This window comes from Lissotriton helveticus, chromosome 1_2, assembly GCF_964261635.1.
Source record: "Lissotriton helveticus chromosome 1_2, aLisHel1.1, whole genome shotgun sequence".
NCBI lineage: Eukaryota > Metazoa > Chordata > Amphibia > Caudata > Salamandridae > Lissotriton > Lissotriton helveticus.
Genome location: NC_136058.1, coordinates 329,152,042 through 329,168,958, shown reverse-complemented (window position 1 = coordinate 329,168,958; position 16,917 = coordinate 329,152,042). Strand labels below are relative to the sequence as shown.

General features: G+C 47.5%; 1 protein-coding gene across 1 annotated transcript in view; it reads right to left on the bottom strand.

Annotated features, from left to right (window-relative positions):
* Positions 1 to 320: 320 nt before the first annotated feature.
* LOC144802926 (uncharacterized) overlaps positions 321 to 16,917 on the bottom strand; it is a 110,734-nt gene continuing 94,137 nt past the window's right edge. The window contains exon 2 of the mRNA XM_078671835.1: positions 321 to 2,843. Within this exon, the coding sequence (XP_078527961.1) occupies positions 450 to 2,141 (1,692 nt within the window). The 5' untranslated portion in view covers positions 2,142 to 2,843 and the 3' untranslated portion in view covers positions 321 to 449. The remainder of the gene's footprint in view (positions 2,844 to 16,917) is intronic.

Below are 16,917 nucleotides of genomic sequence, written 5' to 3'. Positions count from 1 at the left end.
AAATGACCAAACACCACAGTCAGCTGTGACTATTCACCAGTGGGAGATTGTTTAACTGTCTGGAGTGCGTAGGGATTATAGGTTTTATCACTAATCCCTAAAGTTAGTTGAAAACTCCTTAATGGTTCAGGCATTGTTCGTAGAGTTGCTTTTACAGGTAGCATAGTCAGATGTGCTTGGGTGTCTTTCTTTAGAAGTCTACTTCAGCAAATAAAAACCAACACTGTGTCTATTATTTCAGTCCACACTGTCCTAAAACGAAATGAGCAATCGCTAAGAACAATCACTTTTAGAATTCAAGAAATATTTTTTTCTTCTTTTTTTGGAAGTTGGGTCTTAGATAATCAACTTTTCATCCACTGGCATGAGGAAGTCCCACATAATTGTAATTTTATCATCTTCTGTAATTCGCTGATGGCTTTGTAGGCATGATAATTGACTACAGCTCTTCACATATTCACTGCTCCTGAATTGCATTTCTCTATGTGTGTTTGCTTATGTATTTGGAGATCTGATAACTGACAAAAGCTTTTCACACATTCATTGCAATGGTATGGATTTTCCCCTGTATGTATTTGCTGATGTCTTTTGAGATGTGATAACCTACTAAAGCTCTTACCACAGTCATTGCAATGGTATGGTTTTTCCCCCGTGTGTGTTCGCTGATGTACTTGGAGGTGAGATAACTGACTAAAGCTCTTCACACATTCATTGCAATGGTATGGTTTTTCCCGTGTGTGTGTTCGCTGATGTACTTGAAGGTGGGATAACCTACTAAATCTCTTCACACATTCATTGCAATGGTATGGCTTTTCTCCTGTGTGTGCTCGCTGATGTACTTGGAGGTGTGATAACCTACTAAAGTTCTTCCCACATTCATTGCAATGGTATGGCTTTTCCCCTGAGTGTGCTCGCTGATGTCTTTGGAGGTGTGAGAATCGGCTAAATTGCTTTGAACATTCACTACAATTATATGGTTTTTCCCCTGTGTGTGTTTGATAATGTCTTTCAAGGTATGTTAACCGAGTAAAGCTCTTCCCACATTCACTACAATTATATGGTTTTTCCCCTGTGTGTAATCGCTGATGACATTCTAGGTTTGATAACTGGCTAAAGCTCCTCATACATTCACTGCACTTAAATGGTTTTTCCCCTGTGTGTGTTAGCTGATGTACTTGGAGGTGGGATAACCTACCAAAGCTCTTCACACAATCATTGCAATGGTATGGCTTTTCCCCTGTGTGTGCTCGCTGATGTACTTGGAGGTGTGAGAATCGACTAAATTGCTTTGAGCATTCACTACAATTGTATGGTTTTTCCCCTGTGTGTGTTTGATAATGTCTTTCAAGGTTTGTTAACCGAGTAAAGCTCTTCCCACATTCACTACAATTATATGGTTTTTCCCCTGTGTGTGTTCGCTGATGACACTCTAAGGTTGATAACTGGCTAAAGCTCTTCATACACTCACTGCACTTAAACGGTTTTTCTCCTGTGTGTGTTAGCTGATGTCTTTGTAGGATAAATAACTGACAAAAACTCTTCACACATTCATTGCACTTGAATGGTTTTTCCCCTGTGTGAGTTCGCTGATGTCTTTGGAGGTGTGATAAACAGCTAAAGCTCTTCACACATTCAGTGCAATGGTATGGTTTTTCCCCAGTGTGTGTTTGCTGATGTCTTCGGAGGTGTGATAAAGAATTAAAGTTCTTCCTACATTCAGTGCAATGGTATGGTTTTTTGCCGGTGTGTGTGTGCTGATGTCTTTGGAGGTGTGATAACAGACTAAAACTCTGTACACATTGTCTGCATCTAAATGGCTTTTCCCCAGTGTGTATTTGCTGATGTCTTTGGAGGTGTGATAACAGACTAAAACTCTGTACACATTCGCTGCATCTGAATGGCTTTTCCACTGTGTGTGTTTGCTGATGCTCTTTTAGGAGTGCTAAATGACTAAAACTTTGCACACATTCAGTGCAATAAAAAAATTCTTCTCTTCTATGAGTTGGCTGATGGTGCTTTAATACTGATGACAAACTAAAGATCTCACTGCATGTGTATGATTCTTCTTTCTTGGTTAGTACCTCTGGATTGGGGATATATGTATCCACTTCCCATGAATGTGCTTCCTGAAGAGCCAACATGGTTGATAAAGCACGTGTGTGTTGGTATTTTGGACACTTGATTTCCAATTTAAAAGTAAAGTGCTTACTGGTAAGTAAAGTGGTTACTAAATATTTGCCACATCATAAAAAGTGTCAGTCTTCTTCGCAAGGGATTGTGTCTTTAGATTAGATAAAAGATTTTTTAATGCTTAAAAGTAAATATTGATCTTCCTTCTGGTTGTTACAAATTAAGAATGCACTATATATTTTAGCTAGCCGAAATTTGCTTTCCTTTACCCTTCAGTTGGTTGTCTCCACTCCGTTGTGCTTTTCTCTGGTTGCTGTGGTATAGCCAGGAAGAATATACAAAACACTATTGATGGTCTGTTACTATTTAGGTATCAGAGCACTGCGGTAACGACATCATACCAATTCCATGATCAAAGCTGGTGTTTGATACTGGTTTATTCACGAGGTGGTCGGTCAGTGTTGTTGCCTTAATATCCTACAGGTCGATTCTTAGTCTTGTTGTGTGGAGGTGCACAGCTCAGATTCTCATACTCATTGAATTGCTCTTGACTGCTTCTTCCAGATCGGTCAGCTCATGTTCAAATTCGTCGGTCGGTGACTGTACTTATGTTTTCCTGAATACTGGTGGTTGTTATTTTTGACAGTTGTTTTGCAGAGTTAAAGTATTATCTTCATTATTGATAATCTTTGCGTGCATTCAAGTCTTTTTTCCTGTTGAATGTAAAGAGATTTCAAATTACTAAATACAATTGTAATGGAATATGAATATGAATATTTATCTGGTTGTAAAATACATCTCTTCTTTATCATCTTTGAAACTTAGCAAGGTATATTTCACCATACAAAAATATTTAACTAAGAGTTATGTTAAACAGATCACATCTTACTTCAGAAAAGGAGAGGATTTACCAGTGTTCACAGAGTAACTTAGTAAAGAAAGGACGACCACAGAGCACCCAGGTGCTATCGTTACAGCTTTAGGAAAATGCAAATGATCAAGATTTCGTTACAGACCTGATTGTTGAAAAAGAGGGATCAGGATGTACTGCTGATTCTTCAGTTTCAAGAAGTATATAACAATGGTAACTCTTCAGGAAGAATATAACAAACGAAAATACATTCACATACTCAGGTCTTTACCTTGCTGTTTGTTAAGTAATCTTTGCCACTTTCTCAGCCCCACTGGGGCTGGGTCCAAGCATTTCTGGTTCTTTCTAACCTGAAAGATAGCAGCATTATTGTGCGTTGAGGTAGATTTTTATTGTCAGGAATTCTGTCCATCTCCCTAAATCTTTTGCAACTTTTTAGGGCCTGGTTCTGGTAAGCACACATTATGCAGTAAAGAGTTTCTTTAAACTCTCCCTTAGGATAATAAAGTTCAACCTTGTTGCATTTCAAGATGCAGCTCTTTCCAGTGCAGGGGTTCTTTGAAAAACAGAGTGAGAGGTTTATGGTAATGTCCAGCTTTAACATTATGCGCAGAGCTAGGGCAAACAAGCTTTGACTTATAAAATAATATTCAACTATATCAGTAATTTAGTCCTTATTTTAGAGAATTTATGAAAACCAAGAATTTACTTAACAAATACCCACAGCCAACAGATGTTTTCATATTAATCATTTGTTTTCCTTTTTGTAACTTTCCAGGGTATCTTACTTAATGTTGTTCATTTGGTGCCCAAGAAGCTGCTTTGTGACTGGCTGGGGCTTTGCCAGAGTGGGAGGAGATGAACAGGTATGTACTTGTGAGGCACAAAGAGAGGAGGAGCACAAGCAGGTGCTTATGAGGTATAAACAAAGGCAGTACATATGTAGCTGCTTATGAGTTATAAACAGAGGAGATGCACAGGTACGTGCTTATGTGGTATAAACAAAGAAGGAGCACAGGTAGGTGCTTGTGAGGTATAAACAGAGAAGGGGCACATGTAGGTGCTGATAAGATATAGAAAGAGGAGTTTAGCAGGTAGGTATGTGCTTATGAAGTACAGAGGAGTGCACAGGAAGATGCTTGTGAGGTATAAACAGAGGAGATGGACATGTAAGTGTGTATGACTTACTAACAGAGGAGGTGCACTTGTAGGTACAAACTGAGGAAATGCACAGGTAGGTGCTTATGGGGTACAAACAGAGGAGGTGCACAGGTGGGTGCATATGGGGTACAGACACAGGAGGTGCACAGGTAGGTGCTTATGAGGTACACACTGAAGAGGTGCAGAGGTGGGTGCATAGGAGGTATAAACAGAGGAGGTGCACATGTGGGTGGCTGTGAGGCACTAAGAGAGGAGGAACACCAGTAGGTGCTTGTGAGGCATAAATAGTGGGTGTGCACAGGTAGATATGTATGAGGTACCAACAGAGGAGGTGCACAGGTAGGTACAAACTGAGGAGGTCCACAGGTAGGTGCTTATGAGGTACAAACAGAGGAGGTGGAAAGGTAGATGCTTATGAGGTATAAACAGAAGAAGTGCACAGGTAGGTGCTTATACGATATAAACAGAGGAGTTTAACAGGTAGGTGCTTATGAGGTACAGAGGAGTCTACAAGAAGGTGCTTGTGAGGTACAAATAGAGGAGGTGCAAAAGTAGGTGCCTATGAGGTACAAACAGAAGAGGTGCATAGGTAGGTGCTTATGAGGTATAAACAGAGGAGCTGCACATCTAGGTGAATATGAGTTATCAACAAAGGAGGTGCACTGGTAGGTACAAACTGAAGACATGCACAGGTAGGTGCATATGGGGTACAGACACAGGAAATGCGCAGGTAGGTGCTTGTGCGGTACAAATAGAGGAAATGCACAAGTAGGTGCTTATGAGGTACAAACTGAAGAGGTGTATAGGGGGTATAAAAAGAGGAGGTGTACAGGTAGGTGCTTGTGAGGCACTAAGAGAGAAGGAGCACAAGTAGGTGCTTGTGAGGCACAAACAGTGGGGCTGCGCAGGTAGGTGTGTATGAGGTACCAACAAAGGGGTTGCACAGGTAGGTACAAACGGAGGAGGTGCATAGGTAGGTGCTCATGAGGTGCAAACAGAGAAGGTACACAGGAAGATGCTTGTGAGGCCCAAAGAGATGAGGGATCAGACGCTCCCTGAACCTGCACGCCTTCAGGAAGGACCGCAAGACCTTGTTCTTCGTCTGAGAAGTAGCTGCCCCCGCGCCTTGAGACCCTCACAGGTGAGTAGCACGCTCTATAAACCCTCTGATTGATTGATTGTGTGGCACAAACAGTGGAGGTGCACATGCAGGTGCTTATGAGGTATAAACAGAGATGGTGCCCATGTAGATGTTTATGAGGTGTAATAGAGGAGGCCTATAGGTAGGCACTTGTGAGTTATGAACAGATAAGTTGTACAGGTAGGTGTGTGTGCCTCTTTTGGTCTCCTTCCGTCTGTACATGGTGCATCCTGTTCCTATAGCCTCACCTGGGCATTTGTTGCATGGGTGTAACCACTTTGACCCTTTACTTAAGGGGAGCAGAGCTTCAGAAAGCACAAGACATGGAGGATACCTGCCTGCATGGGAGGATCCAGGTGAGTGTTCCGGTGCCAAACAATATGAGCCTGGGAGACAAAAGGATCTTGGAAACACACTTGGGGGATGCCTACAATTGATCTAGGGGTTCATTTGCTATCAGTCCACTCTCTCAAACTAAGTTCACGTTTCCAGAGCGGCTGGGACTACACCTGCCTCTCCACCCCCACCCTTCCCCTCCTTTAATGCTGGTTCTCTCTCCTACTACAATACTTAGGGGCAGATGTATCAACCGTTTTGCGACTCGCAAAATGGTCATTTTGCATTATTTTGAATGTATCAAAAATTCGCAATTATAGAAATCGCAAAGATTTGCGATTACTTAATTTGCCATAGCATTTAAGGAATCGCAAATTTTGCGATTCCTTAAATGCTATGTATGAAGCATTTTTCCTTAGCGAATTTTGGTTAAGGAATCGCAAATTACCACCAACTTGTAGTTGATGGTAATTTGCGAAGTCCTCAACAAATGCACAATTTTGCATTTTTTAAGGTGGCATGTGACGCACACACATGCCCATGGGACATGTATGTGCGCCATATGCACACATATGTACATTTCAGGGGTGCAGCAGGGTGTCTTTAAGACACCCCTGCACCCTTGAAATAATTCTCAAATTGCGATTAGCAAATTTGAGAATTAGTTCAAAATCATTCCTATGGGCCTCCTGGCCCATAGGAATGCATGGGAAATTATTCCTTATTTGCGAATTCGCAAAATGCGAATTCGCAAATAAGGAAGTGTAAGGAATCGAATAAAAAATTGCGATTTTATTCATACATTCCATTTAGCGATTTCTAAATAGCGATTCCTTAAAAATCGCTATTTAGGAATCGCAAAATTGAATCTTGATACATCTGCCCCTTATTGTATACTTTGGTCCAGCAGACATGTTGTTGCATCACAACTGTGGCAGATACCCTGCCCGCTTTAATACAATTACCACAAAATATAAGGCACTTTTAATAATATGGACAGGATAACTATCAGGTTTGTGATGGAGTAAACCGCCGACTGAAATCCAAATCAGGCCCTTGGTGTACATTATAACCAGTGTCTTTTCTGTGTCAGAAAGTCTCAGTTTTATTAATGGCACAGTTCTATCCTGCCACTGATGTGACTTGGAATCATATTGCAACCCTCGCTGTTTTTTTTCCCTCCAGAATCTGTCACTGATGGCCATGAATTGACCCAAGTCGATTTTCTTATTGATTCTGGTGATTTCAGTGACCAGTTCTCTTTACTGATTTTTCTCTATTTTCTTTTTACAATGTGCATCATCAGAGAAGAGGTCTGGCTGCATAAATGGGAGGCTTAACTGAGATCTAAACAACCACGATTGTATACCGAGGTCACCCATTCCAATGGGTTTGTAAGACTTCCTCCCCCCTACCTGTCCTTCAGTCAGCAGTCTAAACGGAGTGCTCCGTGGAGGAAACGCGAGTGCAGCCGTTACCGGACTACGAATCCCAGCGGCACTAGCGCGGAGCATGCGCAGGCCACCGATGTGTCTGAACTCCCCCTTCCGGTGGGCCTTGCGCTGAGCATACGCAGCCGCCGCAACATCAGGACTCCCATTCCCGGCGGGCATTGCGCGGAGCATGCGTAAGCCGCCTCCACCATAAATGGCGACCGCGGCAATGGAATGGTGTCGGATACTGACGCCGGATGCCGACAAACCCTGCTCCTAGGAGAGGCGCACTGCTTGGCGTCTGTCTCCTATTCCCCTGGTACCATTGGAATTGGGCTGCGAGGACGAGTGGCAGCTTCCTCGTGGTCTCTTTCACTGGCGAATTACTCTCGAGTGCTGGGACTGGCATTCAGTGATAGAAATCCCGAGGGTTTTTTTCATCATCCACTCTGAATATCTACTGGCTCCTAATTCAGGTGAAGAGGTTGTGAGGGCCATTTCCGTTTTGTCTCTTTCACCTCATAGTGGGCTTTGCCACCTGGCGGTGAGTTAACCGTTGGTGAGCATAGCCTTTGCCAAGCATGGCCACACCTTTCCTAACGGGCGGAACTCGAGCGGCATTGCCGGGCACTACTTAGCAAAGTGTCCTCAGTTGGAGAGCTGTCAGGACCGGCGCTCATGCGGAAGACGGTTGGTCCCTGGTAATCGCTCGGCTTTGTCGGCCGAGGGGGTTCCACTAGGATTTGCTGTCTTGTTACTGGTATCGTTATTCTTTTCCTTATTACATTGGTTCTTTGGGTGAAGTTAACCCGTTCTCTGTGAATGCAATAGACTGCCTAATTGCATAACTATGTCTCTTGTTTGGACTAGCTAACAATCCCTTCTCTTATCACGTTGGATGTCTAGTGATTACCAGGCGTTCCTCGAACTTCATGACAAGGAACAATGACATAGCTTGTTATCTTTTGTTGCAGGTACAATGTGCAGTCAATAGTATTATAGAGGTTAAGAAGACTTAGAAACGTGAAGGTATTAACCTGTGTTCGTCTCATTACAGGTCTCCCTCCCTGCTGTTCCCTTCCTTTCCTTCCCTCATTTGACCCTTCCAATGACCTGTGCCATTACGGCTCGTTAAGGCTTGGTTACGTCAAGAGGTGGAACCCTATTGTCGTCAAACCGATCCTGAGGACCGAAGAGGATTACAGGGTTCTAGGAATTTCAGTCTTTTTGTTACTGCATTTTCATCGCTTCTGTATAGACAAAGCAAGCCAAGTAATGCATACTGCGTGCCTCTGTGTTTTAATTCAAATGAGGTTTTACAACAGTGAACACTTGAGAAAATCTAAATTCTGAGTATTAATGCAAAATGTGCATGCTGGGACACGAATATAATCAGATGGCAGAAAAGAAAGGAGGTGGAGAAGATAAAAGACGGGATTAAAAGCGGGAAACCCCCTGCATCTCCAAGGGGTCAGCCTTAAAAAAACAGATGAAATTTAGAACTTAGCTTAGAGACACTTTTTGGGATTCATGGAGGGAGTGAAACTAATATGAACTGATAGGGGTCACAAATCCTCCAGGCTTTGGCAGTGGAGGACTTTTTGAGGGTGGACATCTTCGTCAAACAAGTTGACTTGAGGGAGTGATTCCCTTCCTAGAGTTTTGTTCTTGCTTGATAGCTCAAGCGTTCATGATGGTCAGATAAATTTAGATAGTCAGTTGAGGAAGCAATGTGCTGACTGCTCACTTTGAACAAGGCAACTATGTGTGACCTGTGCAAGGATCTTGGTTGGAGGAGGTTACCTGTGAGAGTCCAAGAAAGAAACCTGCAGTGAGTAGACAAATGCTAAACATTCTAACCTGGAAAGCATGTTACAGGATGTATGTCATGTGCTTTATGTTTTTCAATTTTTGTGGTCTGTATTTAATTTATTTATACATGCATTCATAGATTCGTTTTTTTATGAAGACATTTTTGTTTTTCATTCACAAGTATATTATCCTGACCTGACCTGCCCCTGTGACGCTCGTGCTCCCGAGCGCCCTGCGCTGATCCTGGCCCCCATTATTTTTAGCCACCCCTGCTGCTCGCCGCCTCCTCTGGACCCCGCCCCTTCCCCCTCCCCGCACCGCTGTAAGTTTTTTCCCGCCGCTGCCTCCCCTGCGGCCCCGCCCCCCTGCTGTTGATTCGTCGCCCCTCCTGCCCCTCCCTCCTCCCAGCTGAGCCGCCCTCCCTCTCCTCCTCTTAAGCGGCCGCTGCACAGCGAGGAGAGCGACCCTTGACCTCTGGTAGGTCGCTCCCGTCTCGCCGCACCTCGGCGTTGCCGCCTCCTGACCTGACCTGTGCTGCTCCTGTGACGCTCGTGCTCCCGAGGGCTCTGCGCTGACCCTGGTTCCTGGCCCCCGGTATTTTTAGCCGCCCCTGCTGCTCGCCGCCTCCTCTGGACCCCGCCCCTCCCCCTCTCCCCGCTGTAAGTTTTTTCCAGCCACTGCCTCCCCTGCGGCCCCGGTCCCGCCCCCCTGCTGTTGATTCGCTCGTCCCTCCTGCCCCTACCTCGTCCCAGCTGAGCTGCCCTCCCTCTCCTCCTCTTATGGCGGCCGCTGCGAGGCTGCGCAGCGGACGCACGCAGGGGGCGCGCCAAAGGCACGCCTAAGGCAAGCCCGTCTGCGCCCGTCCGCGCCTGGACCGCGTCCAGCGCCACGACCCCTGGACCCCGCACCTTCCACGAAGCCCGCATCCGGTACGATGCCAACAACCTCCTCGCACTCAACCTCGGGCGACCATCCAGATGCCACAGGGCTGCCCCCAAGCGCACCCATAGCTCCTTCACCTGCAGGAACTGCGGCTTCTCCTGCACCAACGACGCCGAGTCACCGTCCACGACGGAACCCAACCAGCTCCCCTGCATCCTGCTCAACACTCGCTCCGCACGCAAACTCGCCGTCGAGCTCTGGGACCTGCACGACTCCACATCACCTAACATCGCCTTCCTGACCGAGACCTGGTTGAACAAAGCCTCCGCCCCAGACATCGCAGTGGCCATCCCCGACGGATACAAGATCACCCGCAGAGACCGCCCCAACGGAGTCGGCGGAGGTATCGCCATCATCCACAAGAGCACCATCAGGGTCTCCACAAGCACCGCCGACACCCTCAACATCGCCGAACACATGCACTTCCAGATCCACACGGACCCCATGACCACCTTAAGAGGCACCCTCGTCTACAGACCACCCGGACCCCGTCCCCAATTCTGCAACTCCATTGCCGACTTCATCAGCACGCACGCACTGACCTCCACCAACTACATCCTCCTTGGCGACCTAAACTACCACCTGGAAAACAACAATGACAGGAACTCATCCACCCTGATCGACAATCTCACCACCCTCGGGCTAACACAGATCGTCACGACACCCACCCTGATCGCCGGCCGCACGCTCGATGCCATCTTCACCTCCAGCCCCCACGTTGCCTTCAGCCACGCCTCCGAACTCACCTGGACGATCACCACTGCGTCCACTTCAGCTTCCAGAAACCCGTCTCACATCGTCGCGCCCCACAGATCCCTAGACGCCGCTGGGGCAAAGTCACCAAGGATCTACTACAAGCTCACCTCGCACTCAACCCCCCGACCAACCCCACCGACCCGGAGGAGGGGGCCCACGCCCTTAGACACTGGATGGAAGACTGCGCCCACACCTTAGCCCTATTGAGACAACACAACAACAGAGACACCAGTCAGCGGACCAGCTGGTTGACCCCGGAACTCCTTGCCTCCAAGCGCGCCTGTCGGAGACTGGAGAACACCTGGCACAACGAGAAAACGCCCGATAGCCACCCAGCCCTCAAGGACGCCATTTGCAACCACCACCACCTCATCAGGACCACCAAGTAGGCCTCCTTCAAGGACCGTTTCGACAACAACACACACAACAGCAAGAAGCTCTTCGACATTGTGAAGGAACTCTCAAACCCTGGCTCCTGCACCAACGACATCCCAAGCCCTCTGCGACGCCCTCGCGGCCTTCTTCCACCGCAAGATCACCGACATCCACGACAGCCTCAATCCCCGAACTCGACCCAACAACCCCACAGCACCACTACCACCAACCGACCAGGACCACCTCACCGCATGGACCAGCGTGACCACCGAAGACACCGTAACAACCATGAGCACCATCCACTCCGGCGCCCCATCCGACCCTCTTCCCCACCACATCATCAAAAAGGCCGACAGCTCCATCGCACCCCACCTGCGCAACATCATCAACCTCTCATTCGAAACCGCAACCTTCCCTGCGTGCTGGAAGCACGCCGAAATCAACGCCCTACTCAAGAAACCCATGGCGGACCTGAGCGACCTCAAAAACTTCCGGGCCATCTCCCTGCTCCCTTTCCCGGCGAAGGTCATCGAAAGGATCGTTAACACCCAGCTCACCCGCTACTTGGAAGAGAACAAGACCCTCGACCCCTCCCAGTCAGGTTTCCGCAAGAACCACAGCACCGAGACCGCTCTCATCGCCGCCACAGACGACATCAGAATCCTACTCGACAGCGGCGAGACAGCAGCCCTCATCCTCCTGGACCTCTCCGCCGCCTTCGACACCGTCTGCCATCACACGCTACGCACACGCCTCTACGACGCAGGGATCCGTGACAAGGCCCTGGATTGGATCACCTCCTTCCTCTCCGACAGAACCCAAAGAGTCCGCCCCCCCGGGAACAACTCAGGAGTCACCAAGACTATCTGCGGCGTACCGCAAGGATCATCACTCAGCCCGACGCTCTTCAACATCTACATGGCTCCACTCGCACGCATCGCCAGACTCCACGGCCTCAATATAATCTCGTATGCCGACGACACACAGCTGATCCTCTCCCTCACCAAGGTACCCCCTCACCGCCAAAGCCAACCTCCACCGTGGCATGAAGGCTGTCGCCAACTGGATGGAAGACAGCCGACTCAAACTGAATACGGACAAGACAGAAGTCCTCCTCTTCGGACCCAACCCCTCCGCCTGGGACGTCTCCTGGTGGCCCTCCGCGCTGGACACCGCCCCGACGCCAACCAACCATGCACGCAACCTGGGAGTCATCCTGGACTCGAAACTCACCATGTCCAACCAAATCAACGCAGTCTCCTCAACCTGCTTCTACACTTTCCGCATGCTTCGCAAGATCTACAGATGGATCCCTACAGACACACGGAAAACCGTCACCCACGCCCTCATCAGCAGCAAACTCGACTACGGAAACGCCCTCTACACCGGAGCCTCGTCCAAGCTCATCAGCAGACTTCAAAGAATCCAGAACGCCTCGGCACGCCTGGTCCTCGACGTTCCCCGCCGAGACCACATAACCCCCCACCTGAGAGACCTGCACTGGCTCCCCGTCGACAAAAGAATCACCTACAAACTCCTGACCCACGCACACACAGCACTCCACAACACCGGCCCAGAATACCTTAACAGCTGACTGTCATTCTACGCACCCAACAGAGAACTCCGCTCCGGCGACCTCTCACTGGCCACAGTCTCACGCATCCACAGAACCACCGCCGGGGGAAGATCCTTCTCCCACCTAGCCGCCAAGACATGGAACGCCCTCCCTCTCCACCTACGACGAACAGAAGACCCACAGACCTTCAGAAGTCTACTCAAGACCTGGCTCTTCGACCGCTAGCTGCGGCCACCCTCCCCCAGCGCCTCGAGACCCTCGCGGGTGTGTAGTGTGCTCTAGAAATCTCCTGCTTGATTGATTGATGTATTATTGTGATACTACAACGAATAGTTCTTATAATATATAAAAGTGGTTTGATTTATTTTAAGTTTAAGTAGGAATGCAACATAATTCATATGCTTATTTTTGTATTTTACTTGACAAATCACAATGTCTGCCTCCAACCTACATAATGACAAAAAGTGTATTTAACCTCAAAGTACAGGCATTTCACCAAAGAGGCCTGTTGCAAAGTCATCCTGTGACCTTGGCACCCCCATTTATTTTTTGATGACCTGTACAGGTGGTAACTGACTGCCTAACCAGACCCAGGGCCGGTGCTATGCTGAAGACACTCTTCGAATACAGTGAAAGCAGCTACATACACTAGGGTACACTGTGGGATAGGGTACCCATGATTGGCATGACCTCCCCTATAAGGCCCTAGTACATATTAGGGCAGGGGAGAAAAACTACCTTTACGTCCGTAGTATAGAATAGGGCATGGCAGTTTAGAGGCCAGCAGCCATTTCTACACTTGCCTGTGTGCACTGCTGATGGTCCAGGACTACTTTTAAAATGTACATTGTGCCCAAACTTGACTTTGGTGTTTGGGGAACTTGAACATTCTTTAACTACAATATTGTGGCATATTACATAAAGGCAGGGTATCCCCTAGGTTTCCCTGGGGTGGGGGTTCTGGTACTATTTAGTAGGAGGACCCTTATAAAAGAGGTTTTATATGCCTTGGTGATAGTGAGATTGCCAATTTCACTTCCCACATTGTAGTGCTTCCCAAAATCGACTTGTGCGAAGAGCTCTGTGGAGTGAGACTCTGCATTATATTTGTATATTCAGAACCCCTAAAGTCTCCCCTAGGTGTTTCAGGGATGGGGAGGGTCCTGTAGATATAAACAGGGCCCTTATAGAAGATGTTTTATAAGCCCCATTCATTTCCCCCTTTCCAGATCCCCAGCTACATAGGTTAACATGGGAGTCAGTTATTATTTAATAGCTAACGCCAGGCTTTACAGAAAACATCATTCAAGGACTTAAGAGAACGGTACTGATAAATTCAACAATCAGCTTTTGTTGAATTTATCATGAAATATACAGAAAAAAAGGTAAGACTTTCTTGTCTCCAAGTCAAAATTCAGCCTTTGTGTGATCTATTCTGATTGGTCAGAGTTAAGCTGATTAGCCAAGCTGCTGTTATAAAGTGATAAGTGGCACCTGGGGTGAAAAGGCATTCTGCGAGGAGAGAGTTCTGCTGCAAAGGAATGCCAGAGCAAAGTGGAGGGGATGTAAACCATGAGCTTCAAAGGCCCGGGGGACAGGGAGAGAAAGCCAGGTCCATCGATGCCCACTTCCTCTAAACCTAGCCAGATGGAAGGTTTACGGATGGAATGCACGGATGCCAGGGCGAGGGAAACTATGGAGATGAGCCATCCTAGAGGTTGGTTTAGCCAGCTCTTTTTCTCTGCTGAGACTTCTGCCATATTGAATTTTGGAGAAATAATGCTTTCTGGGAGACCATGGTGTCATACTTTTGGAGAAAATGGTCATACTTTGGGGTGTTGCCCTGCACCTCATTGGACAGGGGTGCCCTTCTGTTTCACCTCAGAGAACACTGAATAAGTATCTGAGAGGGGTAGTGCCTCCAGTGGATTTGTAAGGGGTTTGTCCAAGTGGATTGTGGGAATTGAAGTTCCAAACTTTCAAGGACCATCTTGGAGATTCCAGACCCTCTGAGTATGTTTTAGGCACTTTGGGACCCTCAAAGCAACTTCAAAAGAAGTTCCAGAAGTTTGGAGAACTTTTGGGCAACTCTAAAAAAAAGCTCCATAAGTGGACCGACTTAACCTGGACAGCAAAGCTGGTGACCCTCAACTGCGAGCCGGCCTACCATCCTGGTTAATCCCGCTAAAAAGCTCCGGAGGTCCGACTTCGAGTTTGACCGTGAGCTGGTTAAACTCCAAGCTAACGAACACTCACCAAATCCAGCCTGTTGGTCTGGAAAAGCTCCGAAGGTCTAACTTCCTTAAGTTTGACTGGGAGCTCGTCGCAAGGAAAGCTGGCGAACCCTCACTGAATTCGGACTGGTGGGGAGTTTCAAAGGAACCCCAGGAGTAAAAAGCTCCAGAGATGTTTCTAAGTCAGAAGGTAAAAACTTTGACCGAGGCCTACCGCGAGGGCTCCATCGTGGTCCATCGTGGTCGGCCTGAAACGTTGACTTTGTCCCGAGGGGGTGGGGGGATGGGGGGAGAGCATTGCTCATATCTACATGCTTGTTCTGTTTATACTGATTACATGTATTTATATTATCTGGACTTGGAAAGGGCATGAATCATTAAGCGTTCTAAAATATACAGTGTGTATTTCTTCTGTGTTGAGGAAAATTGAATTTTGCCTTGTCATGTGTGCCTACGTGTTCCCCATCCTATGTTATATGTGCATGATTAATATGCATATATGTCCCCCTATGATCGATTAAAGACGCAATTATAGTTGTGTCCAACGTTAGTATGTTAGTTATCCAGTCCCCGTGAAAGCAACATGAATTAGGCTTCTAGGCCTATGTTGCCAACGTTTTACATTGTGCACGTTAATTCATCGAATTGTCCCCGTTTCTAGGCCTCAAAGGGCCTGAACACCAGATTCAAGCTCCAGTCTCCTGAACCCACTCCGAGGAGCGATGCAGCCCCTCCCGCATCCCTGACCCTTCGCTTACTTCCTGCCGCGCAGCGCGGTGCCCGGCCTGGCTCTGCCTGCCTGCCAAGAATATGTTATGCCTACAGTTATCAGTTCAGCTCTCCGTCTTCACATTCCTAAGCTAACGAACCGCATAAACATCTTCAGCTATAGTCTAGTCTTCCTGTCTCCATGCAAGAGAATTACTGTATTAATATCCATAGAAGATTCATAGCACACGCAATACATGAAGAATATATGCATACACCAGTCTTAGTGTCAAGTAGCCTTTGCTCTGATGACTTTTAGATTCTATCAACATGTACTCCAAACACAAGATACCAGATATGCTATAGGTACATGTCGTCCTGACATCGCAGACTTTAGTCTCCTCTTCTAGTGCAGAAGTCAGAGCCCCCAGCTCTCCCCAGATACACGTCATTGTCCGTTTGCGCGCACCACTAGGTCAAAGGTTCCAGCTGCCCAGGTAGCCCCCTCCATGTATCCACCCATTTATGACACTTCTGTGACGTTTTCATCATATGTCTTCGTGCACGCCTTGTGCACGCCTTCTTTTCACGCCCATGTGTTCTTATCTTACGTTTGTCACTTGTTACGCCTACTGTATTCAATGCAATTGTAACGTTTTACTATATATATCATGTACTGTTAATGAAACGCTGCAGCTGCCATTCCATGCCATTCTATTTCAGGCTGTTCCGATCCTGTCCCTTCCCTTGTGCCTGATTAAAGCCTTTTCAACTCAGATACCTCGGATCCTGCCTCTTATTTATTGAGCTATCTGTTTTATTTAATGCATAGAAAAATAGTACCGGTAATTAATTATTTATTTACCACAAAATGGCGCCCGAATAGGGACGAGCCCCTTCCCCACGCGCCGGCGATGTAACGCAGGCCCCCTGACCCTTCTACAGCCGTGACGGAACTCTACCATGCACGTGCAGATATTTCGGCTTCATCAAGTCTCCCTCAGGCCCACGGAGGAGACGGAGACTGCGGTCCGGCATCCAGACGAGGCAGTGAGGAATGCGGTTCGTCTCGACCAGAGCCCAAGCCGAGAGAGCAAGGTCCGAGGTATCCGGAGGCCCACCTGTTTCCAAAGCACCGAAGTTCGAAGCGCATGCGTAGTAACCAGACGTCGTAGCAATCCAGTCCAGTCCGAGGCCTTCAGTTTCTGCTTCCCGGTGAGTACCGTTGCGGGGGAAGTATCTAGACAGGTTCATTAGTTTGTCCCTGGTCCGATGGGTTTGGGTACACAGATCCAGTCCGAAGTATTCACCTAGGTGGATACGGTATGACGTGTCTCTTTATGAGACCGGTATGTTCTGTACTGTTTTAGCAGTGCATCCAGAAATTCTAGTAAGTCCGTTCTCGAGAAATTCAAGCGTTATGTTTCCAGTGTATAAGGTAG